This window comes from Fukomys damarensis, unplaced genomic scaffold, assembly GCF_012274545.1.
Source record: "Fukomys damarensis isolate Sample0158 unplaced genomic scaffold, DMR_v1.0_HiC HiC_scaffold_13, whole genome shotgun sequence".
In the NCBI taxonomy this organism is placed as follows: domain Eukaryota; kingdom Metazoa; phylum Chordata; class Mammalia; order Rodentia; family Bathyergidae; genus Fukomys; species Fukomys damarensis.
In genome coordinates, this window is record NW_022900925.1 from 10,667,133 (window position 1) to 10,679,101 (window position 11,969).

Below are 11,969 nucleotides of genomic sequence, written 5' to 3' on the forward strand. Positions count from 1 at the left end.
CTGTTATTTGACTTCAGGAGGCTTAAAGAAGTGCTTGAAGGAAATGTTGGCTGATACAAAATATTTTCATTCCAGGAAAACATTTTTCTTTTATTCCTCAAAATCTGAATAACAAAGCAAGAAAAGAAGCAAAATCTTTTCTTTGATTTTTCCTCGCCACACAGAATCAACTTTATTACTTCATCAGATCTTTTTATGTATATATAAATGATCATCATTTGGCAAATAGAAGTAGGTAAGACAGACTAAAGGCTAAGGAGCATAGGACTGGATGGACATTAAGATAGGGTGACTATGAAAGATTCCAGTTCCCAACATGCAATAGGAACGATCATTGTGTGATCCCCAGAGTTGTGTGATGGACAATTCTGGACACTACAACTGCACAGCTTTGGGTGCAGTCTGTCCACCAGAGGTGTGCAAGGAGGACAAGAATACTTGAAAGCATGTAGAGACAGTAAGCTTTGGGGTTGAGAGGCCAAGCTTCTTAGATGGTCACACTGTTTTCCACCTTGCTGGGTTGAAGGTACTCATAGGGCAGGTCCAGCTGTGCATTCCGGACCTCAATCTCCTCGTCCATGGTAGCCAGCTCCTCCTGGAATTGCTTCAGCACAGCCTGGGGCCCAGGATCTGAGAAATATTTCTCCTTATGCTGCCCCAGAGCTACCTAGAGTGGGGCCAAGATAGCTCAGAATTTGGGTTTCTCAGCCAAGAACACTGCCCCTCCTTCAAACTGCCCCACACCCTCCATGAACTAGGCATCTCCTTCTAACCATGACAGGTTGGTGTCTGCCAAGAAACTTGACAATAGTCTTCTGCATACGGGCTTGTTGGAGATTAGGCAATGAGTCCACTACGTCCTTCTCTGTCACGTCCTTGGAGGTGGGTGGGGGCTTCCGCATGGTGCATGGACCATTAGGGATCCAGGAGTACCAGTCCAGCTGAAGGTAGGACAGCCACACAGACTCTCAAGTTAATAGCCCAGACATTTGGACACACTCCCCCAGCCCATTTTCCACATCCCTGGACCCAGGGAACATAGGTTACCTGGCCAAGGTGGGCAGAAGCATGCTGACCAGTGCACGTGAAGATACACATGGTGAGAAAGTGACAGAGTTGAGCCCGGGACTCTAAGCACAGGGGGAACCTGGGTGAAATGAGGAGAGTGAGAAAACCCAAGACCAGGACAGGAGGCAGGCACGTCTAGACCAGGGGACGATATCTGGGGAGAAATAGAAGAACTTGGTGTGGTCCTGGCCTCTAGATTCTATCATTCACACATAGTAAGCACTGAAACATTCATGCACTTGGCAGCTATTGTTAAATGATAAGAACAAGTAAGAGAAAATGACTGATGAAATCATGCATCTGATTCCAGAGAAAGCTCATAGTGTGTGAGCAGAGAGAATGTTGTATGGGAAGATGAAGAAGGAGAGGAGCTGGAGAGATCAGGAGTGATTGTTAGGATTTTGTAAGCACTGGAGGATCAAAGAATACTCAGCATTTCAAGAGCGTCTGCTGATGTAGGAGAGGAGGATTGCTGACAGCTGGTGGGAGCTGAGATAAGGTCATGGTGGAGGATCCCTGCTTTACCCTCGGTCCTGGGCCCCCTGCAGTCCAATCTCAGTGATTTCTCTACACCACACCTGCAGCTCTGGGTCACACGTCACAGCTTCGTCACTCTTGTAGAAAAGCCCAACCATCCCATTCACATACCTGTTCCCAAGAAAAGAAGGAGCTCAGTGTCAGGCAGCCAATGTAGGACCTACAGTGCCCCCTCATTCTCTCCCTCTCTGTGTCACCCTCACCGACTGATGATTCCCCACAGCCTGAGGGCATCTTGTCCATAGAGACAAGATGTCACATCCAAGAGTCCACGGTCAGCCAGGTCATCGGGAGGACAGAAGGAACGATAAGTTAAATAAGACACAGCTCTCTGGAGAATGTCCACGTGGCCTCCACTACCTGTACTCACCACCTGAAAACAAACTAGGGTTAGTTAAACCATGTAAGAGTGAGAGAGTGAACCAGGAGGTTATTCAGTTGTGGGGCAGATCATGGAGAGGGCTTTGGTAGAAGACACAGAACTTGGGGGAGGACTGGGTAAGGGGAACCTCTTTGGAATTCTTCTAACTTTGAATCCACCTCCCTCTTCACACATTCATTTCCATACCAGATCAAAAATTCCATATTCAGAGACAAGAGTACTCCGGGCCAAGGTGTTGATCTCCATGGTGTAGTTAAAGTGGGGGATCAGGAGCTGATTGTGAGGGAAAGAAACACTCATAAGAGATCTCAGAACCCAAAATGGAAGGATAAATTAAAGCACCGGTCACATGAAGAAAAAAGAGAAGGGAGAGGGTGAGTGTTGCTGAGGGGTAAGATTGGGGAGAGAGAGCTGCAAAACTATTTCCTCAGGGTCTTCCAAGATCGGTTTTAGGAGTTCGCTTATTCGCACAGTCTCATACTCTGTGTCAGCATTATAGGCATTCCTGATCTCACATCACAAAATCAAGCAGGCTCTCGATGCCTGAGCCCACCCGCTTTGTGCTCCTGCACTTCCTTCCACCACTTCCACCGTACAAATATGCTCGACATCCCGTACCCTACAGAAGAAAACCTTTCTTGGCTCATTCCTCTTCAGCAGGCCTTTAATCTCAATTCCCCTTTCAAAAAGTCTTTCGAAACTCCTGTATCACCTCTAATTCCTCACTGCAGATTCTGTTCAGCCCACACCAAGCAGGCTTCCACTGCTGCCCTTCACGGAGATAGCACTTGTCAGTGTATTCACCAGTGACTTCCATATTGACAATGCAGACTCTAATTGTGTGATACCGATTCAAGGCATTTTAGACAGAAAACCATTCCTGCTCTTGAAATAATTTCTCCTCCTTGTTGTGATTCACATTTTTTTGTTTGTTTCCCCAAACCTCAATGGATGTCCCTTCCTTTGATCTTTTTCTCACTTCACTTTTCCACTCAATTTCTAAACATTGAGTAAACCTAGAATTACATGCGGGACCAAATGTTCTGCTATATCTACAAAGCCTTCAAAACTTTATTTAGTGCAATGGCTTTAGATACTTCTATTTCCTGATAACTCTAAAATCAGTGTTGACCTCATCCAGACTTACCAGGCCCATATATCCTAGCTGCTCTGCTGACATTTCCAAATGGATTTCTGCAGGCACTGGAAACTCCACGTGGTCAAAATTGAGCACTTGCTTCTCTACACCAAGTAATATAATTCTCTCTCATCTTTTCTCTCCTCCCTTCCTTGTCTGTGTCACCTTGCACTTCCTTCCCACCTTATACTCACCCTTACCTACACCTGATTTCATTCCTCACCTCTATATATTTCTCTGACTGCCATGTCCCCACCTCTTACTAGCCACCTGACAACTTCCTCAGTCCTACTTTCAACTCCTTTGTGAAACCTCTTTCTCCACCTCATAGAAAATGTGTGCCTGGGTGTTTCCATAGCATATTCTAGTGTGTGTGTGTGTGTATGTGCACGTGTGTGGGTGTGCAGATATAAATGAAGACTGCTCCCAACCTAACCCAATATACTACAATCTTAGACCCTGCAGAGAGTAAGTGTGTGAAGTAGGAAATGTAGTCAGATGCCAAACGACGAAGTTTCCGAAATACCTTGTAGATGGGATGCAGGCTGGGCAAGCTCCTCATTGTGGCCACAGAAATAACCTCAGCCACCAGATGTCCCCTTAGCAGGTGGGACTGTAACTGGTGCACCTGGAAATCAGAACTACGGACCCATATTTTGGCCAGGAGCCAGGCCATGGGAGGATCTGAAGGCAGGAAGAGCAGAGGTGGAGGGCTTCCATGTCGAGGCGGTTGGAGCTACACAGGAGAGAGAATGGGAGCTGAAGACATGTGAGTCTAAGTCCCAAAAGGAGGTCAATACATGGGAAAAGATAACTGGGTGCTTTTACCTGAATGACCATAGGTAACAATTTCCCATCTGGCTGTAGCCTCAGCATGACCAAAGGGGCTGCCACATATTGCTGCTGAAACATGATGACATTTGGCTTAATCCCATCCAGCAGGGAGAAATCAGCTTCAAACAGAGTTCCAGCCTGTAGGGACAGGAGCAGGAACAAAGAAAGATGTTGGAGTCACTTTCCCATTTGACAATGTGGATCTTTCCTCAATCCTTGCATGTAATTTATTTTAGACAGCTATTAAGAACCAAAGTTCTGAAGGGAAGATTTAAGATTCAGGATTTTCTACCAGATTTCAATCTCTGTATGTTGAAGTTTCTGGCTTTCTACAATATACCACCACTCCCAACCAATGACTTCTTTTATTTTCTTGGCTGCAGTGTTAGTCAAATGTAGCAAAAAATTATTACATTTATCTCTTCAAACACCCCCCGCAATAAGTTTAGCTATCTGAGGCTTATTTTCAGTCTTTCTTGTGGCTCCTCTACAGAAGCTTGAGTTGTGAAAGCTCAGGCTGAAATACATTTCACTAGAAAGGAAGAAATGAAGGTGGACAAGAAAGAGGGAGAAGAAAAGGAAATTCAGGGAAGATTGGTTGGATCACAGTTCTCAACTAGAGGTGATGTGTGCCCCCCCCAATTTGGCAATGTCTAGGGACACTTTTGGTGTCACAACTGGGGGGTGCTATTGGTATCTATACAGTTATAGCCAAGGATCAGTAGTAAAATCCTGTGCTGCACACGACAGTGCCCTATAACAAAGAATTATCTGGTGCCAAAGTGGGGAAGTCTCCGGTGAGGTAGAGGAGAATATAGAGGATGGTGGGGGTACTTGGAACAGATGAGGGAAGGAGGAGGAGGAGGAGGAGAAAAAGTGGTGGGACAACGCCTAGGGCCACGGTGGACAGAGGGAGCACAGCACCTGGAGCTCTTTCTCCAGCTGGGTCTGCAGGTCTTCCATCCCTGGGGACAGCAGCAGCCGAGCTGGGAGGCTCTTAGAGCGCCTCACAAGCATGGGGTTTGCACCGTTGAGGAACTGGTATCCAAAGAGGGCATCATCCTTCCAGCAATCCAAGACCCGTGCTGAGGACACGAGGACATGAGCTGAGGACACACTGTGAGCTCTGAGCTCTTCATCCCATTGACTTACATCTCCTACTCTCCCTCCCTCTTCTTCCAGATCTCTAGGTTGGAATTTGTATACAGGTTTTGGGAGGTTGTGGTAACTGACCAGCCAGAGGAGTCTTTTTAACCAATACTTTTTTAAAATCTTCCAGTCTTTTTACACAAATTGCAAGCTCCAATGTCCCCTTAATAGCCAAATCCTTCAACCTGTACAAAAAGGAAAGTGTGCAAAAATCAAGGAAGATCCCACCTGCAGCCTAGGAGGAAAGTGTCCGACCTCAACGTGGCACTCACCCTTTTGCCAGGGAGAAGTTGAAGTCTAAATCCTTATCCTCCAGGAACCGCTGGTCCCTAGGAAGGTCCTGCCTCGAACTCCCTGCTATAGGCAGGATTAATCCATCCTTCCAGGAGCCCCACCTGAGGAAGAACACGCAGTGCGGAGTGAGTGGGGCGCCAGATTTGGGGATCTGTGGGGGATCCAGGCTTTCTCCACTCACCGGTACACCGTCTTTCTAGCCTCCACCTCCTGCTCCCGCTGTGTCTTGAACAAGTTCTGGGGGTCATCACTCACGGTCAGGGCTGGGGGAGAGGAAAAGGGCTGGAGTCTTCCCCGGACTGCCCCTCCCGGCCTCTCTGCCTGCCCTCCTCCTCGTCCAACCCTTTCGCCCCCCCCCCCCCACCCCGCCATCTGTCCCATTTAGTGTTTGTCATAGCATCTCCCCGACCGACCGCTGCTTCCTGCAGCCGCACCCCGTTCCCTAGCGCCGCACCAGTGCCCTCTGGCAGGCAGATAATCCCGTCGCCCTGCACCCAGCGGTAGCAGGGGAAAAAGGCCTCGCCCTGGGTCCCTGGGCCCTGAACCGTGATCCACTTGCAGAACCAGTCAGAATCCAGCAGGAGTTTGCGTTTGCGTAGCTTCACCAGCAGGAGGCGCCCCAAGTACAAAGGGACCTCGACTTTCAACTCAGTCTCCTGCGGGACAGAGCGCAGTTCAGAAACAAGCAGAGGGCTCCCTGGACCTCCAGAGAAGCTTGGGCCTCTTGGCCCTCGGAGCCACTCGGGAGGGACGCGGCCAGAGGGCGGGAAGAGCCGCTTTGCGGGACACCAGCATCCTAGGCCTCCAATCAGGTCTGGAGCCCCGCAGCGCGCCCCAGCTGAGCTGGTGCATCCCTCCTTGCACCCAAGCAGCTGGGTGCTCCTTCCTCCGCTTCCCGCTTTCCTATCAGGCACCCTTCGGACCTCATCTCCCCCACCCCACCCAGCCCCTCTCCTGCGGAGACTCCGCTCCCCTGCGCCCTCAAGTCCCGGCCCCGACCCGCACTGACTTTGCCAGGCAGCGGCGGCAGCAGCTTCCCGAGGTCCGCCTCCCCGTGCTCGCCCACCAGCCACAGCTGCACGCAGTTGCTGGAGCCCGCCAAGAGCGAGCTCCCCGTGGCGACGCGGATCGTGTACTTGCCCATCTCGCCTGGATCTAGCGAGGGACCTGGGAAGTGGGCCGTTAATAAGACCGAGACCCTGCCCCGGGGCGCCACGCCCAGACCAGAGTCCCCATCGCGTGGGTCGCCCACCCGGTTTCCTCCCTGACTCAGAGGCAGAAGTCTAGCTCACACCCTCTGGGTTCTCAGGGTTTCTCTCCAGCAGCCCCGCAAGTGCAGCCCACTCTCGCTCACTTGGCAAGCGCTTCCTGATGCCACAGTCACACCCGGGCAGGAGCTGAGCGTTCTGCCCGTGGATGATGATGAAACCTGAAGCCAGCATCTCCCCTGCCCAATTTTGGTGAAAAAATTAATGAGATTGGCCCATGGGCCGTTCTCCCCACATTGAGACTGAAGAGAGAAGCAAAGGAAACTGAGATTTTCCAAGGATTTTCCAGGCCCCGTGAAACCCAGCTCAGTTCTTTCCCTTGGGGTCTGTGAGATACCCAGGGGCCCTTCCATTAAATCCCCAAGTATTGCTCAAGTTAGTTTGAAGTGGTTTGTAGAGCAATCAGCTCTGCCACACATAACGCCCCCACCCCCCATTTATCCGGAGTGGGTCCGAGTTATTGACTCAGAGAAAGAAGTTAAAGAACCATGGCTGTATAGTAGCCCACTGTGCACATGTATTGCATTTTCTTTATCCATTCATCAGTTGATAGAGAGGTGTTTTCCATTTCTTGGTTATTTGAATGCTGCTTTAAATCAACATGTATCCTGAAATTTTGGTGAATTCGTTTATTAATTCTAATTGTTTTGGAGAAGTTTGGGGGATTTTCTATTGTAAGAGCCTGACTGAACCAGAGCGACTCCATGTTGACCAGCAAAAGACCTAGAGACTGTCGCTCCCCCCCATCCCTTACAGGATAACTAATGATTAAGTGTGAATTGTTAGGTAATTGCTTTGAAGTAGCTGGGAAACTAAATGGAAACTATAGTGAACACAGAGACCCAACATAAATCACGCCACTCCTTACTTGCCTGTAGTTGAATGTTCTGAACATTATAATCTAAGTTGTAAGTGGAATAATGGATAATCGCTCTGCTGATCATTAGTACATGACGGTCAAGTATATGCTTGATGACCACTAGCTCAGATCAACTGATTCTTTGCCTTTGTCCTCTTCCTGTAAGTTTTAAGTGTAAGCCCCCCCTTAGCCCTATATAAAATGGCCTCTGTTTCTGAGCTAGCCGCCTCTCTGAGCTACTTGGCTTGGGAGTGCCGTCTGGCCAGACTAATAAAGGTCTATTTGCCAACTTGCCTGGTGTGTTCCTTCCTGGGTGACTCTCGCTGTCTGACAAGCTCCTGGAGCCTCGCTGAGGTTCTGAGCCCAGCATCGTGAAAGCCTCTTGGCTGTTCACACTCCAGGAGTAAAAGTGAGACTTAAGTCTTACACTATATATAATAACATGATGTCTGCAGTGACAATTGGACTTTTTTTCCAGAGTGGATGCTTTCTATTTCTTTATCTTGCTCAATTGCTCTGGCTAGGACTTCCAGCAATATGTTTAGGAAAAGAGGTAGGGGCCAGGGATTCAGCTCAGGGGCACTGTGCCTACCTTGCAAAGCCCTGAATTTGATCCCTGGTACCTGAAAAAAAAATAAAAATAAATAAAGTAAAAGTAGGCATCTTGGTTAGCTATCTGTGGATAGAAAGATCTTAGACTATTTAATCTTTTTAAAGTGTTCTCAGTACATATTTACAATACACAATGATTTCATTCATTGTGGAAAGTTCATATATGTATATAGCACATCTTAGTCTTTTTATTTCCATTTCTCCTCCTTTAAACCCCCTTCAGCCATCTCTTGGTCCCCTTTACAAAAGATCTATCTCCCTGTTTCTTATTATCTATCTTTTATTTTGCCCTTTAAATTATTCACCCTTTGAGTTTCTCATATAAGAGAAACCATGTGATATTTAACCTTCTGGATAACATTATGGTCTCAAGGTGCATACATTTTTCTACCAGTGACTCAAATGTACACTTCTTTATGGCTGAGTAGTACTCTTTTGTGTATAAAAACCACATTTTCTTTATCCACTCATAAGTTGATAAACATACAGGGCCCTTCCAATATTTGGTTATTATTGAGTGGTGCTGCTATAAACATGGGTATGTGTGTATCACTGTAATATGATGACTTTAGCTCTCTTGGGAAGATAATTAGAAGGGAAATAGCTGGGTTTTTCTAGTTTTAGGTTTTTGAGGACTCTCCACACTGATTTCCATCCCTACCAACCAGTGGAGGAGTTCTTTTTCCCAACGCCCTTACCAACCAGGGCAGGTGGCGGCACCACTGAGCTAAATCCCCAGCCCAGCCATTATTTCTGAAGATGGAATCTCAGTGTTGTTTTTCACTTGCATTTCTCTAATGGCCAGAAATCTTGATCACTTTTTCAATGTATTTCCCCTTCTACTGGGAAGTGTCTGTTCATTTCAGTTGCCCATTTTTTGATTGGCTCTTTTGTCTAGAAGGGTCTAATTATTCTTTAGTTCTTGATATATTTTAAATATTAGTCCTCTGTCTAAGGAGTAGCTGGAAAAAAGTTTCCCATTCTGTAGGCTTTCTCATAACTCAATGGGTTGTTTCCTTTTTTTGTGCAGATTTTCAATTCAATAAAATTTCATTTGTTGATTCTTGATTTTATTTTTGTGCAATTGAGGTTCTTTTCAGAAAGTCCTTGCCTATAATTTTGTCTTCAAAGTATTCTATTTTTATCTTCCAACAGAATGTTTCTGCTCTAATATTTAGATCTTTGATCCATTTCAATTTTGGTTTAGTACCTGGTGAGAGATACGGCCCTAGATACAATCTTCTGCGTGTGGATAGCTTTTCCTCCTTGCTCCTCGGCAGTCATGCAATAGCAAAATTGGCTCAACCACAGATGATTTTAGGCTGGGTCACACTTTATATTCTTCTCTTGACTTAAAACACCCACCAGTTTTCACCTTCTAGCCTTTTTGTGAGACCCTTTTGTCTTCTTCTCAAATTGCTGTGCATCCTTATCAAAACCTTAATCTTACCATTTTGCTCTCACCCAAAGTGAAAGAACACAATTATGTTGCAACCACATGAAGTTTAACTCCTTCTTGTCCTAATCCAGCTCAAGTTCCTCTTGTAGATCAAGATCTCACCCTCTTTTGTACCTCAGAAGGAGATTTCTAGGTTGCTGTAACAGATCTCTGCAACTCCGTAAGATATGAGCCTCTACCTAATGCAAACTCTACTCAAGTAGAATTTGTGACTGTTGCAATAACCTACACTCTAGCTAAGTTTAAAATAGTTAACATCTACACAAATAGTAGATATACTCTGTGGTTGTTGTATGACTTTGATGCGTTATAGAAAAATCAGGGACTTGTAACCACAACTGGGACACAAGTTAAAATGGGAAACATGTGGCTGACCTCCTAGATGCCTGATTCTTTACCATACTCTAGGATTCTTTACCATATTCTAGGATTCTAACATCAAGAGCTGGCCATTTCCAAAATAGAAGCTTATATATGCAATAAGGCCCCTGAGGCAATAAGAAATTCATTAGTGGTCCGGGAATTTAGCTCAGTGGCTCGGTGGCCTGCCTTGCAAGCTCAAGGACCCGAGTTCAATCCCTGGTACCAAAAAAAAAAAAAAAAAAAAAAAAGAAAAATTCATTAGCAGATAACTATGCCAGCTCACCAGTTTATAAATCAGTCCCAATCCCACTATAATCAGTCACACCAAATATTAAATCTACTTAGATTATCTGAGGAAATTCAAATATCTGTTAAAACTCCTTGAAGATGAAAAGACTAGCTGGAAACAAGATGAGTGTTTTATCCACACAGAAGTCCAAAGATGGACTTTGGAGACACTCGGAAGGATACTTGGTCTCTTCTTCCCTCACCTGAAATTCAGTCTTCACATCACAGGAAAGAAAAAGTAAACCAACTGTTTGGCCATCATTGGTGGGAAAACTTCACTCCTTAGTCATATTAAGTGGTATGCTTTTGCTCTACCTGCCAAAAACATGATCCTGGCAAAGCAGTAAAGGTGGAAAAAGGATGAAAACCAACTCTAGCAGAACGCTTCCTCCAAGGGTAATTAGATTTCACTTTATTGCATAAATTTCTCAGAGAAATGTAAAAACAAAAGAATCTGACTCAAATTAAGAGGGCACTGACTGTCCAAAGAATGACTCAGACAGGTCCAGCTTGGTGAGTAAATGAGATTCTTAGGGGTTGGTGACAGTAATGGATGACTTGTGGACTACAGCACTGTCAAAATTGCCAGCCCTGCTTTGCTATGCCTTTGGTTTTACAGAGCAGTAATTAGAACAGCAAAAGCAGGATCAAATGCAAGAAGAGTTCTTGGAAAAAGTAGGATGCACTCTGCTCTCATGTTGTCCTTATCAGAAAATTCTGTCAATCTCAACAAGTATTGTCTAGCCACAGAGGTGGATGATCTTGTTTTGCTACCATATGGCACACAGCTCCTGGCAGGGGCTCACCGGGCAGCTAAACTGCACTACAAAATAGAATTACATAGGCTAGGATTTGGAAGACAATTCTCACTACTTATGCAGTTTCCTAAATCTCATAGTTATGTACATGTCCTTACCATCAGTTGCATATTCTTGCACTGGTTAAAAACTTTCTCATATAAAAGAGCCACCACTGTTGCTAAACTTCTGTTAGAACAAATTTCCCCGCCTTGGGAATTCCATTTGCCTTGTCAAGTGACTAGAGAAATTAAGAATTCAATAAATTCTTCCTCTGTGCCTAAAACCCACATTATCCTTATAATCCTTGGTCATCTAAAATGATTGAACAAGCAAATAAACAATTAAATCTATAATTTTTTTTTAAATCTCAAAGAGCACTCAATCTCCCAGACCCAACATCTTTCCCTGGCCCTAACTGCTTTCCATTCTTCCCCTGCTAAACTATACTAGCCCTATAAAATAATTACTAGCATAACTATGTACAAATAATTATAGCAAATTACATTTGGGAAATATATACACACTTTATAATATATATATTATATTATATTATACATGATCAGGAGTGAAACTGTTGAGTCACAAGCTATGCGTGTGGTAATTCCTAGGAAATATTACCATATAATTTTCCAAAATGACTACCAATTCATACTCCCACCAGCAAGATGTGAGGGTTCTGTTGCTTCATATCATCATCATCATTCCATAGCACATGGTTTCTTCCACTGGCCCCACTTGAGAAGGACAATGGATGTTGGAAAGTAATTAGCATTCTCTGTATGAAACAGAAACTCCCTAATAACACACAGACTCTTCTGGGGGCACCAACACCTACACTTTCTCCGGTGCTTTCCAGAATATGTTTTCATTTCTAGCGGAGAACAGCCCTTTGAGGTGAACATCTGCCTGCTGAGTATC

The 11,969-nt window shown here is 45.4% G+C and overlaps 1 protein-coding gene across 1 annotated transcript; it reads right to left on the reverse strand.

Annotated features, from left to right (window-relative positions):
* Nucleotides 1-234: 234 nt before the first annotated feature.
* LOC104849364 (arachidonate 12-lipoxygenase, epidermal-type) lies at nucleotides 235-6,978 on the reverse strand. The gene is made up of 15 exons (XM_010605767.2): nucleotides 6,757-6,978; nucleotides 6,412-6,569; nucleotides 5,857-6,058; nucleotides 5,584-5,665; nucleotides 5,381-5,503; nucleotides 5,193-5,293; nucleotides 4,884-5,044; nucleotides 3,954-4,097; nucleotides 3,652-3,861; nucleotides 2,174-2,260; nucleotides 1,809-1,978; nucleotides 1,594-1,716; nucleotides 1,048-1,147; nucleotides 774-941; nucleotides 235-667 (listed from the first exon to the last, which is right to left on the reverse strand). Exons 1-15 carry the CDS (start codon nucleotides 6,842-6,844, stop codon nucleotides 488-490), a joined length of 2,097 nt encoding a protein of 698 aa, XP_010604069.1. The 5' UTR covers nucleotides 6,845-6,978; the 3' UTR covers nucleotides 235-487.
* Between the last annotated feature and the right edge of the window lie 4,991 nt (nucleotides 6,979-11,969).

Bases quoted from the DNA above. Each gene is read 5' to 3' on its own strand.
- LOC104849364 (XM_010605767.2), bottom strand. From the start codon at position 6,844: ATGCTGGCTTCAGGTTTCATCATCATCCACGGGCAGAACGCTCAGCTC. The intron at 6,570-6,756 runs GTGAGCGAGAGT...CCCACTTCCCAG, and splicing joins CATCAGGAAGCGCTTGCCAA to GTCCCTCGCTAGATCCAGGC. The intron at 5,666-5,856 runs GTGCGGCGCTAG...CCTCTCCCCCAG, and splicing joins CTGCCTGCCAGAGGGCACTG to CCCTGACCGTGAGTGATGAC.